Source organism: Podarcis gaigeae (genome assembly GCF_964106915.1).
Source record: "Podarcis gaigeae genome assembly, chromosome: 6".
Lineage (NCBI taxonomy): Eukaryota > Metazoa > Chordata > Lepidosauria > Squamata > Lacertidae > Podarcis > Podarcis gaigeae.
In genome coordinates, this window is record NC_139682.1 from 43,835,806 (window position 1) to 43,851,698 (window position 15,893).

General features: G+C 42.3%; 1 protein-coding gene across 11 annotated transcripts in view; it reads right to left on the bottom strand.

The window, feature by feature from the left end:
• Nucleotides 1–231: 231 nt before the first annotated feature.
• The window catches only part of FOXP4 (forkhead box P4), a 155,271-nt gene continuing 139,609 nt past the window's right edge, over nucleotides 232–15,893 (bottom strand). For all 11 annotated transcript variants that reach the window (XM_083744983.1, XM_083744978.1, XM_083744982.1 and 8 more), the window contains 4 exons: nucleotides 15,440–15,561; nucleotides 13,184–13,250; nucleotides 11,877–12,043; nucleotides 232–10,454 (listed from right to left, as the gene is read on the bottom strand). In XM_083744983.1, coding sequence (XP_083601109.1) covers nucleotides 10,310–10,454; nucleotides 11,877–12,043; nucleotides 13,184–13,250; nucleotides 15,440–15,561 — 501 coding nt within the window. In that variant the 3' untranslated portion in view covers nucleotides 232–10,309. The remainder of the gene's footprint in view (nucleotides 10,455–11,876; nucleotides 12,044–13,183; nucleotides 13,251–15,439; nucleotides 15,562–15,893) is intronic.

The following is a 15,893-nucleotide window of genomic DNA, read 5'->3' on the forward strand; positions in this document are numbered from 1 at the left end:
GTCAGTTAAGTAGACCTGAGGTTGCAGAACAGGGCTGAATGGAAGCACAACATATGGGGGAAAGTGGTTCCCTGTTGCTAATGCGCACAGGAGTGTTAAACTGCCAAACGAAGGTGAGAATATATTCAGTAGGGTAAGGAAAAGCAAACAAAAGTGCTACATGGAAAATGGATAATGTTCCATTTTAGAGGAGCTAGAGAAGAGTGCATTTTTTAAAGAGTCACAACCACCTCATAGGTAATTTAATTTTATTGCATTTTATAATGCCATTGTCATACAGATTACATGCAGCTAGATCTACTGTACAAGGGTTTACCGTCTGCCAGAGCAGACACACAGAAGTCCAGAGTACAAATACACAGCAATGCTATTTCCTTTATACAGGGTGGAAATATGGCAGTGTGATGCAGTAGGAGGAGGATGGATCAAAGGTTTACAGACATCCTTCCCCCTCCCCAGTAACCTTTCCCTTCACACTGACTTGCCACCTGCTAAAAGGATGATCACATCAAACCAACAAATGTGAGGAAGGAAAAACCCACAATATTAAAGGTCACTGCATGTCTTGCCCCTTTCTTGCACCTTCCTGGGTACCAGGAAAAGGAAAAGACAACAGAGTGCTGACATGCCACAGTTCCCTACCCTCCCACTGTATGTTGGGTACTAGGATGAGGGAGAACAGATCCACTTGCAATAGAGAAGATCTAAGAAGGAGGAGCCCCTGGAGGCAAAATTAAATATTACAAATTAGCAAATCAGGTCATTTCAGGAGACATGTTAACCTCCCCATTTCCATTCAATGAGATCAGTGACCCCTTGGCTCATGCCAAACTGCTAAGCTGATACGGTTTGAAAGTCACTAGTCATTGTTTCCTGGGTGATTTTTCTGCCACCTGAGATTCAGTGAGAGATTTGGAAGACAAGAATGCCAAGTGGTGAAAAGCTCAGAGAAGCTGAGCCTCAACTCTTTGGGAAGGTTAACAGGAAAGCTGCTCCGAATAGCAAATGGTTAAAGTGAACAACAGGCCAATGGGGCACCAGTATTTCATTCCTACAGAAGAACAGCCCCATTGCAATGAGCAATAAGAAGACTCCCATTTGACAAATCCTTCAGCACTTTGGAATAGTCTAAATTTGAAGAAGGAAAAAACTAAAACAAAACCTCTGCAAATTATGCAGAGTGGCCACATTTATGTGGAGTCAAACACTTGAAAATCTACAGAATGGATAAACAGAACAGGCTCTTGTGGGTTTTTCTGAGTGGGATTTTTGTATCTCTCCCCTTGAAATATACCTATTAAAGATTATGTAAACATACAAAACTGAAACACACACACCTTTGGTTTAATAAAATGTGTTTTGCTTCTGTTCTTACTTCTCCCAACTTTGAGGAACTGAGAAGGAAAGGGAAATGATTACATCAGTATCCCAATTTCTTTTAAGCAACGGGTTCTCTCTTCCCACCCTCACCATTTCTACAACCTAATTTTCAGAAAGAAAACAAACCAAAGACAGCATAAAGAACTGGAACAGCATCCAAGTCAAGTCAAAGAGAGATACAAGAATGGCTTCCTAAATTCCAGAATAAGGGGGGGAAAACCTTCCTAAAATATTCCCTGCATTAGTTTCATCACAGGATAGTTAAATAGACAACAATAAACTAATTTTAGTAGGTTTTTAACCAGCATATATATCAATATATACAGATACTATCCTGCCACAAGTTGGGTTTGGTCTTTCCCACACTACCCCTTTAAAAGCCATTTTGAGGTAACAACAAAAACCATAAAACACACAAGTACTATACGTAGTTTGAATGAAACAGAGTTTTGTGAAAAGTTATTTGTGCAAAAAACAGATGTACCTAATGCAGTTAAACTTGGGGAAAGTTAAGTGCCAAGATATTTCCCGCTTAAGAGAAGAGAACCCTCCAAGTCTCATGCCAGCCATACTTACTTTTCATGAACGGAGGATGAGGACTAAAGGACACTGAACAAAGTTACAAGAGCTTAAAGCCACAAAAAGAAACTCTGTGGTAAACTATTCTTCCAAAATGACTTATGGAACAACAGTAAATGGGCACATTTGATGAGGTGAAAGAAATTGCATGGATGCCTTAACTATTAAGAGAAGATCCCATAGATTCATTTTCTGTTGGTACATATATTGCATTTACATATGGGTGCTGATGTTTTTAATATGGCATTACGGGAATTATTCAATTTTGAGCAGAAGACCAAAAAAAATAAAATAAAAAAAATCAGATGTTTAACCTGCAGCCAGAAAACTTTTTGCAACAGCGGAATAGAAAGAACACCTTACAGATGAAATCGCAGCACTGGAATACATTTTGTACAATTCTGGGCAGAGAATTCAGTCAGTCATCATTACTTTTGATTTTGCTGGGAAGGCCAGAAGGAACAATATGGATTTCCCAAGCTTATTCTAAACACATTTATATTAATCTAAGACAAACAATATCTCAACAGTATTTGGATTTGCTCTTTCTCTAGGAATGCTTGATCATTAACTTTTTCTGAATTTAAACCAGTGTAACGAAACACACTGACTTCAATAACAAGGGCTGCGCAGATCTAACCATTTGTCAAGCAGTTGCTCACATCCTAACAACTATGCTCATTGTTGTCCATCAATGAAGAGCTGGTGTTGCCAGGCTGAAACCCTTTTCAAAGGAATTCTCACAGAAAGGTAAACATTAGAGGAATGGGGAAATCCCCCTGTAACCCAGGAAAACACAGTAAGAAGACACTCAAAGCCATGACCTGGGCATAAGAAAGGATCCTGGTCAGGTAGCTTGAGTCAGATTTAAATGAAAGGCAGCATCAAAAGAAAATTATGCCAACTGAAGCCATAGTAGTTCAATCAAGCAGTTCAAAAAACAGGAGCAAGTTTCACACTTCAAGCTGTTGGAGGGCAAACAGACTACAAATTGAATAGCTGTAGCGAACAGCATGGATTCAGTGATACTGAACTATAGTCTTTCTTCAGTGTCCTGTTATTAATCAAGCACCTGTAAAGATTCTTAAAGTTGTGTCTAGAAAGAGCAGGGATAGGGAAGATCCTGATCAGTTGCCCAGTAAAGTCAGTGGGAATCCTGTTATTGATATGAATGCATTTAGGACTTGCTGTTTTGCAAGTAATAATCTTTTCAGCTTTATACACAGGCAAGCCCATGAGTCATGGGGAAACTCTATTATAATGGCACTCCTTTATGTGTATAAAAGATGAGGCAGAATCTTAAAGCAACCAAACATCAGAACCACTCTAGTTTTGTGGTACATTTCTTTCATTGGGACAGTGCGTTACCACTGAAAATTAGAAAGCTGTAGAAGCAATCAATGTGAAATTAATATATTGGTTCAAATAGCTTTTGCCGGGGAAGTCAGAAACACAAGAAAAAATGAACCAAGCCAAGAGAGGATGGTTTTGACTTGAGCCATGGAAATTGAAACAATTGCAGGGCACAGAAGTTTGGAGGACTGAGAGAATGATACCCCTGACACCCCAAACCTCCTCTTTAATTATCCAGCTCACATGTACACTGGCTCCCTTCAGGACCAGGGGTGGATTTGAAAATCCAAAGAGATTTAAAACTATGCCACTTGCCTAGTGACCAATATGCATACACCCCGCACACTGACAATTCTGATGCAAAATCCTGGTTGTAACATACAAAGCAGTGACGTTTGGACAGCACATCCAATGTATTAAAGCTAGTGGGTTGCAACATAGCAGGGGGTGGGGGTGGGGAGTGCCCTTCTGGCATTTGGAGGGGTAGGAATCACTGTTTGAGAAACTAAATAAGATAATAACACAGATAAACACACACAAATTCCTTCCATAATTAGTAGTAATATAGTATAGTTCTCACAGGGATAAAGGAATCTGTGTCTGAGATAGACTACTTCATGTGTCTGAATGCTCCTTCATTGGGGGGGGGGGATCTGCCCATATAGACAACCAGATGTCAAGGAGAACCTTTCTTTCCAACAACTAGTTTTCTATGTGCATGGAAATGCTGCATTCTCATGATCTCCTGTCCTACCTGCATTCTGAAGTGGTGCAACTCCAGACACAGATTTATTGCTGCAGCGAGAATTAAGATCCAAAGTTACCCTGTGGGATGCACACATTAATATTGTCACATCTAGGCAGGGAGGAGCTATAACTGGCAGAAATGGCTAGCAGCACATTACAGACTGGAGACGCTCCGTTCTAGGTCAAAAGCCAAATTGTCTTACAAATTATGTACATGCATGCCAGGGTCTCTAGAAAGGTTGCATCCTCTGTACCTATAAGATAGCAATGGCTCCTGCCTACTTTCACTGGAGTCATAGTAAGTGCCCAATCAGGTATGGATTATGTGGTATGAGTGGGCAGTGTCCCACCAAGTTAATCAAGATTCTCAGTCAAGACTAGATTCTCTATGACAGTGCAAGCCACTGAGGTTGTTATTGCTGCTCCAGGTCCAGAACTTGGGGCCAGTTTTTATATTCATCAGAATCATGGTTAAGCTTTTCCTGGACTGCACCATGAGGATGTGGGTGGGTGGTGGCACTTGTTTGGCTTTATAATGGAGGGGAAAATACTGCACAGGGCAAACAACCACCTTTGCCTCCACCTGTGGCCCAAAGCATTCCAGTCCAGGAAGTTTTACCATTTGATTCTACCAAAAGTATAAACTGGTTGCCATATGCCCAGCACTGCAGCAACAAGTTCAGCCTTAGATGCTCCATTCCTTGCCTCCAGTTGGTTTGAGATAATGGGCATTTAATATATTAACTATGACCATCATGCTCCCTTTTCTTGGGCCCCTCCAATAAGTGAGTCAACTTGAACAAACCCAAACAGTGAGGCACAGGTTTTGATTTAAACAGAGACAGTTATATTTCTAAAGAGAACCTCTTCCCGCAAGTGAGGATGGTTACAGTTCAGATATTGGCAGTACAGCACCAGGTAACACCACTGTAATACTGGCAGAACGCATATACTGGGCACCCCAGGACCAGCTGCAGGTGCCTAACACAAGTTATTGTACCAGGTAGGAGAAAAACAGACTGAGGTCATTGAGGCAGAAAAGTAGCATCTTTGAAGAGTTCAAATTGATGGAACTTGGTAGGAACTGATGGAGAAAGAATACCAAGGGGTAAGATAAACAACACGGGGGTATAACCACTCAGCTCCAGAGTTGTTTTCAAAGCAATCTGACATACTACAGTAGTACATGGATCATGATGGAGTAAGACAAAGATCCAATAAATATCTTATTGCAAAGTTGATCTACACATTAAATAGAATAAGGTGGCAGAATTCCAGAAGGAATCATTTCAGACTACAGGAAACTTAAGCAAACCCTCTGTCATGTAAAAATAATCATCCAGTTTATATTAAACTAGTACATCAGGGAGAAGACAGAGGGTATAATTCAATGCTGCGCTGTTGTAGATGTTCTGCCTTGACAGATGGAATGATGCACTATTCTGGGATTCTTCCAACCCAGTTTTAGAGGCATGGGGAGAGGCAGGAAGCCCTGTTGCACAAGCTGATGGAGTTTGTTAGGTGAATCCCTCCCTATGTGTTTAGTCACATTTCCTACATGCAATTTACTACATGCAGGGAGTTAAAAAAACACAAAACATTTTCAATGTATGGGAGCATTAAAAATATGTCCACAACAGCCCCACCCCTGCAGTCTGAAATCATGCGGCCCAAAATTCTGCCATCTCACACTATGTGAATGTGTTAATTGACTCAATACCTTGAGTGGCTACAATGAATCTGCTGTGAGCTTTTCAAAACACATGCTACTCAGACAATGCCTTCGAGATCTGACAAGGCTCCCAATCATTTTGGATGATGAGGAAAGGGGTTAGGACAACAAAACTTTGGAAAGAACGACTGCTGAAAACAAAGAGAAGAATCCCAAACTGCACAAACCACCTCTGATAACAGCTGAAATGAAGGAAGCTATGATCTGAAAAGGGGAGTGAGAGAGACAGAAGCAGGTTCAAGAGAGACCCATGGAATGCAAACCCTCTCTAGGCTCAACGGCGTACCCTTATTAAAGCAAATGACTAACATAAAGCAGCAATCCATGATTCTGGTCTACCTTCATTAGAAGTGTACAAAACAGCACCTGTAAACTTTGGTTTAAATAATAACTTAAAATCAAAAGAAAGTGACAAAAGGGCTAAAGGGGTGCAGGATCTTTGTGAATTTCTTTTTGGCCTATGCCAGTTGGGATAAGTCAGAATAAAAGCACCAAACAAAAATTAAAACAAAAAAGTGTTTTGGTTTATGCTTCTTGTCTAAGAAAGGTCTTTGGTCAACGGTTAAGCCAATTGTAAAGCATTCTGAAGAGGGCACTAGGGAGGCATTGAGATATGGTCCCAAGGAGGAAGTGAGGTGTGGTGTGTTTCTGCTCAAACTAAGGATGGGAACATTTTCCTCAAGCTGCTTCTGGAGTTGAGCTGGGCCCTGAGGGATGGATAGACAGTCAAAAGGTTCTGAGGTATTTTCAGCTCTTGCAGTCCGTCTTGACTGTATCTGCAGGCTTTGCCAAGCCAGCCACTCACTGGCAATGGATAGTTTCTCTGGGAAGGTTATTTAAAGCTTCTTAAATTTGATTCACATCCCTTAAGCAAGATCACCTCCAGCTTACTGCAGCTTAAAGATGGCCCCTCTTTCTTCCAATAGGTATACAGTCCACTTCCCATCAAACCAGAGCAACTACCCTCAATTAATCTAGATAATAAACTCCAATTTTGCTCTGCCGGTTGGAGAAGTCAGGAAGCTGAGTAGGGGGAATTCATGCTCAGTGGAGCCCTGTAGTGTAGACTCCAGGAACCAAGCATTGGTGGTTTTCTGAGTGAGGACTGTGGCATCTCTTTATTCTTGCAGCCATGATTCAGGAAGGAAGGAAGGAAAGAAAGAAGGAAGGAAGGGTGGGAAGCTTTTTATATATCTTTACTGCTTTTCATTTTTGTCTAGGTGTGATACAAATTTGGGTCACTTAAGCGCACTACTCAATATGAAGTTTCAGAAGGAAAGTGTTAGAGAGGAAGTATTGAGTGTTACATACATGGACAAATACAATCGCTTAGATAAGGCTTACATGGGGTAACATCAATCTCTGTTCTTTGTGACTTGAGGAGCAGGCTTCCCTTCCATCAGCAAACTTATTTAGAAAAAATAACACAAGGGGGTGGGGAGACTGGCCAAGAAGGTGACTAGAGATCATAGTGCATGGTGTTCCAGAATTTAATAAAAAGATATATTGTTCTAGTGTAACCCACCAGAGATCCTTCTAGGAGGTAATTCCACTGGCAAAATTGAGCAAACAGACTCAAATGATTCTGCTAGGTGGTTTTAGAGCTGTTGCAGAGACTAATCAGAGAGCATTTTTTTTTTTTTAGAGAGAGAGAGAGAGAGAGAGAGAGAGAGAGAGAGAGAGAGAGAGAACTTGATCTTGGTTAAGAGGTCTGATCCCAATCACCATTCACCTACAAACGTAAGTTTGGGGTTGTATAGAACTAATGTGTCATTCTGTACACTTAAGAAGAGGTAGAGTGGAGGCAAAAAGGCACAAGAAGTGCCAGCTGATTTACTGTAACCTTTTAAGCTAAGCTTGGGAATTAAGGAAAAGAAGAAGGAGGGATTGTTATCATGGTCTGCCAGCTGGTGAAAGGAGACTTTAAGGAAGAATTTTAACACCATTAAAATGCACTGTGCTGGAGATAAATGGCGCAATGGTGCATACAGGCTAAAGAGACAACATTTTGAGTAGGTTAGCTCTCTTCCTTACCCAGATGGTATCACCCCTCACTTTACCAGATGGTGCTTTGAACAATGGGGGGGGGGGGGAATTACCTAATAATGAAACAAAGAATGGTGCAAAGGAATCCTAAGACAAGTTAATCATGACTATTTTGCTCCAATGTCTTTGGGGGCCTTAGTCTGGGGAGGGCATCCAGCAAGCTAAGCTACGCTGAACTTCAGTGGTGAAGCATGGCTATGGCAGCTTACTCTTCTAACATAAAGGGTTGCATACAGAACACAATTTCTTGCTGGTTTGGGAATCATCCAGGTGTGGCCAAGTACCAGCTTGTTTTCCCAAAAGGTGATGATGAAACTCCTGTATCTTGATTAAACCCTTAATGTGGGGGTCATCCACACTTGCGTTTGTCCCATGATTTCTAGGCACAAAATAGGAATGGGTTCCACAGCTTTTCCCGGGAAAACCCGCTGTTTACTGCTGAATCGGTAAACCCCATCTATTGGATTTTCTGTAGATAAGCGTTTATTCCAATTCAGCAGTAAACCGGTTTTCCTAGTGAAGGAAGCAGTGGGACAAAAAATAAGAACCTTTTGGACCCATGACTGGAAATCACAGGGGAAAAGGAAGTGTGGATAAGCCCTAGGTTACACAGATTTACTGGAGAGTGGACACACATGAGCTTGCTTTAGAGGCTCCTCAAAAGCCCAGTATCCAACTTCTTTGACCCACTGCATCCCTTGTCCCACAATGGCCAAGACAATTTTTTGGTCACCAAGAGGGAGCTTTTCAGTTGCCCTCTCATGGAAGTAGAGGGAGAGGAGCCTTTGGAAACCATTATTTTTTTCTGCCGGGAAGAGCTCCTGGAATATCCTCTTGCCTCTCCGTCCTGAAATTCTAATTTGAGGCATCAGACAATGAGTTAACATAAAATAAAAAGGCTGTGGGAAGGGTTTTTGGTTAACACTGTTTGTTCACCTGAAAAATGTACTAGATCCTACTGTAACGTTTTGGAAACTTTTGTTCCCCCTCCAAAATAGTTGGCATCTAGGAACTAATTGCTAGCATACCAATTGTGTGGTTGGATATATTTCCACTAGACAAGCTAAGGTCTAGAAGGAAATGAGTGCTTCATCATAGCGTTGCTGTGTTTGGTCACAAAGGAAAAAGTTTGTTGACCTTACATTTATATTGCTTTGAGTTTTGCATGGTCAACCGGCTCTTGGTTTTCTACAGCCACATACATTGGCCTGTCCCCACTTCCCCCTCCCCCCACCACAAGTGCTTCAGATTTTGCTGGCTTTGCTAAGTCAGCTCCACTCGCATACTTGGCCTTCCCATTTACCCACCTCTTCACTCCCACATGAGCAACCAAGAGTCATGCTTTCTGGCCTTATCCCAGCATGGGTGAAAACGGAAGGGACAGAATGGAAGCTGGGAGCAGCAAGCAAAAGGTTTGTCTTGCAGAAGTTAAAGTCTTTCCCTGAATTCAGTCTCATGCTGGGCCCCAGCAGCTTGCTGTCCAATCACCTGGCTGTTGGCTTCCGGTAAAATTTTCACAGTATGTGATGGCGCGGAATGGATATTCATCCCTGGGTTTTGTGGTGAATAAAGCTTTGTGGATTGAAGTCTGGCTGTCAAGCATGACTGGTAAGAAGGCTACTTCTTGAACTTGCAGGGGCACAAACACAGGTTGGAGAAAGAATAACCGAGTGGTTTTATGTGTGGCAGTGAGAGACCCTTTGGCTGTTTGTTGACCTACAGTGTATTCCTTATACCCAGCTCGGTTTTTTTCCATTTCTCTCTCATTCAGGAAATGAGCAGAAGCTGGGATAACACCAGGGCCACTGTAGGGTTCTAGTTTCAAACTGCTGTTCCAGTACGTTGAAATGGTGCTAGGGTGTGTGTGAGTTGTGTATGCATATATGCTAAGTGTGTGCGCGTGAAAAAACATTCCTCCTAGTGCAAAGTTCTCAGTGGGATAAACTGGCAGGTTACTGGAAATGCTTTCCATGGGAAAGTGGGGGACATTCACAGAAGCCCATGGCTTGGATGCTGCCCCCTGCTGGACTGGATGCTTCCAAAATCTTGATTTGTGGAAACAATATGGCATATGAGCTGAAAATGACAAAACACAGAGCAGACAATACGAGACACCTTCTTTTTATCCCCATGAGAATGGGGTGATGGAGCAGGGGAAGGCAACAAAGAAGTCTTCGGACAGAACCAACCTACCATCCTCGTTTATCAGTTATAAAATAATAAAAAAGTTAAAGAAAAAGCTCAACTCTGGTTTTTGTTTCTTTGCACATCCCCCTCTGTGAATGTCTGTTAAGAGTCACTGGGATGTAAGGAAGGGAAAGAAGTGTGTGCCTTCAGCAATGGGTAGACCCAAGGAAACCCTTTTGCTTTGCAGAAGTGCCTTAAACAAGATAACGCTGAAGGTCACCTTGAGGTGGGAGCCATTGCTTTGTCTCTGGGGAAATGCTGGGCCTAGGTGAGGAGGGAGGGCCCTTAAGACAAGTCTTCCACTGGCAGCTCCTCCTCCATGTCTCTGTCATCAGGAATTGTCACATTCTGATTGGTTGTTGCCATGAGAGAAACAGGTCTGCTGTCATCTTCTGTCTCAGTTGGTTCTTCCTTCACATGGACTTGGTGGCTGCAGAATGGACAGTTGGAGAAATCAAACAGAATTAGAACAAAATTTTACTAGGGAAAATAAGATCATTCAGGAGATTACTAGGAAAAGAAGCAGGGCAGAAACTGAACATTTGGCTGAAAGGACATTAGTCCTGACTTTTTCAAGATCCCAAATATTCGAGTCTAAACATGTTTCCCTTGGGACAGAAATCTTCGCAGCATTTGGATCAATTACATGGGCTGGGGGCGTTTTATGGCAATTATCATTGCAATCTCCAGATTAACTTGATGTTAATGTTTCCCCAGATGAATTTTAATGCTGATTATTTATTTATTATTTGAATATTCATCCAAATATCATAGAGTGGTTTACAACATAAAAACACAAAATGCGTAATAAAAACAAACCAATAACCCTCCTCCCACAAACACATTTAAAAGGCCTGGTTATAGAGAAACGTTTCCACTTGGCACCTCAAGATAGGTAATGAAGGCGCCAGGCGAGCCTCCCTGGGGGAGTGCATTCCACAAATGGGAAGCCACTGCAGAAAATGCCCATTCTTGTGTTGCCACCCTCCAGACCTCTCATGGGGGAGGCACATGAAGAAGGACCTCAGAGGATGATTACAGGGTCTGAAAGCCCTTGTCATTACAATCAATGATTTGACATTTGAACATTGAATGTGTGGCTCCTATACCCACCCACCCACTCTAGATACAGTTGTACCTCCGCTTACGTATCCCTCCAGTTATGTAAACTTCGGGATACGTAAGCAGCAAACCCGGAAGTATATTTCCGGGTTTTTGCAGCACTCTTCCGCCACACATGCGTGCACAGAAGTGGTCTTTCCAGTTGTGAAAACCTTGGGATCTGGCCGGACCTCTGGAACGGATCCCGTCCGCAACCGGAGGTACCACTGTAGTTTACTACAGGCATAGGCAAAATCGGCCCTCCAAATGTTTTGGGACTACAACTCCCATCATCCCTAGCTAACAGGACCAGTGGTCAGGGATGATGGGAGTTGTAGTCCCAAAACATCTGGAGGGCCAAGTTTGCCTATGCCTGGTTTACTACGTCTGAGTAAGGCAGTATTCACTCAGGCTCTTATCCAACAGTGATGCTGACATTATACCTTGCCAAAAGGTACTGTACCACTGTGTGTTGAAGGAGGGTTCTGATGTGAAAATGAAGTATTCTTTAACTGGAAATCTGGTGTAAATTCATTAGCATTCCCAAGAAGCCCGTTTTGAACCCCAGGGCTATCTCCCCCCCCCCCCACTGACACAAGCAGCAGGGTAAAACTCAATGTCTGCATTTTAAAGACTACTGTATCTGTCATTGCACTTCTAGGGGAGCCCAAAATGCAGGAGCTACCAGAGCTCCAATTCATTTTTGCCTGGAAGGAAGCCTACAGAGAAAAAAAGGCAAGTCTGAACTTACCTATACTGCTGTGGTGAAAGCCTGGGGCTATTGCTGCCATTACTGTTGACTTGTTCCACAGTGCTGCTCACATCATCATGGCCGACATGTAGCATGCCGCTAGTGGAGCTTGTGTTGATCATCGTGGGACTGTTCAGCAGAGGGAAGTTGCTCTCAGCCAGGGCTGCCTAAAAAGTCAAAATGCAAGTAATAAAAATAGCCTAGCACAATATCATTCCTTAAATAAAGACCAATTTAGTGGGTGTGTTGTGGGTGGGAATACAGTTAATGAATACTCCAAAAAAAAAATAAAAAATGACAGGTTTACAAAACAACTCTAGTTCTATATAGGTAATGAGAAATAGAAATTACTTTCCCCAAGTACTTAAAGTGCATCTGGCTATGTTTTCTTCCACAACAGCTCAGTGTACAGAAATGGAAATGTATGCTCCACTTTTAAATCTCACAGCATGAAATGAATCAAGGAACAAAAGTAACAACAAAAGCAACTAAAATACTTTTGTAAAATCTCATTAATAAACTTTCCTGTGTTGGTTTTATTCCTTCAACAATCATGGGAATGAAACTCAGATGTCAGAAAGGTGAGCTTTTTGTGTGTGCTGAGGAAGCTCAGCGTACCCACTTCATTGGTTAAGAGAGTTCTGAAGTCTAATTTAGGGGACTTGTTAAATAGTGCTAGGTCACTGGTTCCTCAGCAGTAATCATCCTAATGATACCTGCACAATTATTCCATATCTGGACCCTCTCCCTATCCATAGACCTTCAACACCCTAGTCTACCAACCTACTGAGAGGGGAGGCTGAAAGGACAATTTCATTTAACATCCTGCAAGGCACTCAGCTGTGAAGAGGGAGAACGAGGCTATTTAGATATTCTGCCATTTGCTATCCTTTACTCCTTACAACTATTGCCAAAACAATTGGTCTTTACATTGCCTAGGAGGACATTAGTGAGCTACTGCAACAAACAGTAAAGTGGGTTTCTGGCCCATTTGGAGTGAGGGCTCTCACATGACTGTGGAGAGTGGGATTGCTTAGGTTGTTCTGGTTCTCCAATATATCTTGTGGGAAAGGACACTGGCTATCATGCGATAAGAGAAACAGAAAAACTAAAACAAAAACCACCTTTTATGCATTTGATTTCTATATTTTATTTTATTTCTATACTCACATTGCTATGAGGAACCAGTGGAGTGGGAGCTTGCTTTGTTGGACATGAACTGTGAACACAGCACTCTCTCAACAAGGGATGGCTCTCTCTAATGGGAGTAATATTACCTATAAAACTTGTTCATTGGTGGGTCATACCTGGTAGCTGGCATTAAGTGCTCCATAACTAAGGCCAGAAATCATGTTTTTGACTAAAGTTGGACTCCTGTAAACAAAAGAAGCAGCTGTTAGCATTATTATCTAAGCACAAGATGCAAAAATAGACTCACTATGGAAGAGCAGCTGCAATAGTTGCTGCCAGTGTTAAGAACCTAAGAGCCCCGCTGGATCAGACCAAAGACTGATCTAGTCCAGAACCCTGTTCTCACAGTAGCCAATCAGATGCCTATGGGATGCCTGCAAGCATTACCTGAGTGCAAAAGTGTTTTCTTTGCTTGTGATTCTTAGCAGCTGCCATTCAGAGGCATACTGCCCTCAAAAGTGGAGTAGAACATAGTTCTCATGGCCAGTAATCACTGACAGGTTTATCCTCCATAAATTTCTCTAATCCTGCTTTAAAGCCATCTGTGCTGGAGGCCATCACTACATCTTATGGGGAAATGATAATGGTGGTTCTTTCTTCAGTGTCTGAAAATATGCCCTACTGTGGCTGGAAGATGGTAACCAGTCCCATGTTATTCCCCCTCCATCTACTACAATCTAAATATTTAGATGAGGAGTGACTAACCAGTAATCCTCAAGAGGTTACAGGACTATAATCTTATCTTGCCTGACCATTGGCCATACTAGCTAGGACTGATGGGAGTTAAGAATACCGCATTTGGAAGAGCACAGGTTAGCCACCCCTAACAACTGTGTCCTAGGCTCTGCTGTAGTCTGTGCTGTTTCATTTTAGACATGTCTTGAACAAACATTGCAACAGTTGTCAGAGATTTTTAATCTGAAGGGCTAGGGGTTTCTTTTAATCTATTCTCTCCCCCATTTCTTGTTTGTGTATATAAATACACTAACAGGTTTTCTATGGTTACAAGAGCTAATACCAGAAATGGAATACCACCAGTGGTGCCCTGTTTGTTGCCTGCGCAGCTTCCACTAGTGGTAAGTGAATGTTTTTGGCTGTGGAAATATGCTCCTATGTGCATGCAATGCTACTGCTACATACTGCTATGATGCTTGCAGTAGTATCCTATGGTTGTCTACTCAAGATGTTCCTTTGTGTTCAATGGAGCTTACTACATGGAAATCCTATACAAACTTATACTGTGTCTGACAGCTTGCTGAACAGGATTGTACTCCTCTTCCCAAGGATGTCGTCTGGCAAGCTATCATACATGCTGTAAGTTTGTACAGGATTGCAGTTTTGTTCGTATAAATTTAAAGGGATGACTATCATTGGTACCCCAATAATATTTACTGATAAAAAGGTTAAAGTGAAAATATGTCATTTTACATGTCTCGCATGGCTCTTCACAAAATTATTCCTTTGGCTGGAAATAGCCAGTGATGTTTATGCGACAGTTCCATACAACTGCCCCATCCTCAAATGAACCTTTGTAAAGTAAAGAGGGAATGCCTCTTCAACCATAATGTTTGCTGACAAGAGGGTTGTTGTCTCATTGCAGGTAGAGAACATGAACCCATATTTCCAAGCACTGCATACTTCTAAATGTACATCTTTGCAGTAGTGAACACACACAGAGAGAGATGTGATAATCATAGAGCAGTGTGCAATGTTAAAGTTCAGTTCTGAAAACTGGCACAGGCAATAAACATATTAATCAGTGAAGCAAAAGCTAAAATACGGTTCTGAAAAGAATAAATTCATAGGGAAATCTTGCAGGAATGAAGATAATAACTCAGGCCTCTCAGCCACTTCTGAGCTTACCTCAGGGACAATAGATGGGGATTATATCCCAATCATTTGAAGAGGAATATTTACTCCTTCACAAAATACTAATTCATTTACAGAACTCATAGCCACAAGATTTACCAGTGGTTGTCACTAGCTTAAAAAGCTCCCCTCCGCCCTTCAAATTCATTGGGTATTTATCTACACGTGTTAGCAATGATGTATGTTCAGACACGGTATACTGCCAAATTCAGAGGACAGCTGTTGCCTTCAAGCCTTGTGTGCAAATTTCTCAGTAACATCTGCCAGGGCACAGTTGATGACACAGGTGGACCTTTGGTCCTAACCTGCCAGGTTGTTTTCATGATTCTGCCTCTGAGTGTGCAGCACAGATGAGAAACATGTTGCTGGAAGCTGCTGCCCCACTGCTCCCCTCCTATGTACACCCCCCCATGAGATGAGCTTTGCATACTCCCAGCCATTCTCATATTTAACTGCAGCACTCCTCTTTCCATGGAGGCTGCCTGGAAAGCTGTCTGACACACCCTGTCATCTTTGGTGGCCTTCTCTTTTGGTACTCAAGTTCATCTACAGTCCAGACGGCTCCCTTGACATTCTCCACTCGGACGAAGCACTTGTGTAGGCTCAGGTTGTGGCGTACGGCGTTCTGCAGGGAGGACAGAAAGAAGATAAAGAATGATGTTGAAACACGTGAAGACCTTCTGCTAGACAGCCCTCTTGGCAACGCTTCCAGCTGATACCTCTGTTAGCAGCCAGTCTCCTACAGATTAGTCAGCAACCTGCTACAGATAACCTGAAAATCTGTCTCTCTGTGTAATGGGGGATGATGCTTTCGGTCTACCATTTTCTGAAGACAACCATCTGCTCTTTATGGTAATAACTAGATATTTTGGGTATTGTCTCTACTGTACATGCTCCTATGCCGTATTACTCAGCTAGATTTTTGCCTGGGTCAGCACCACCTCCTGATCAGTTATC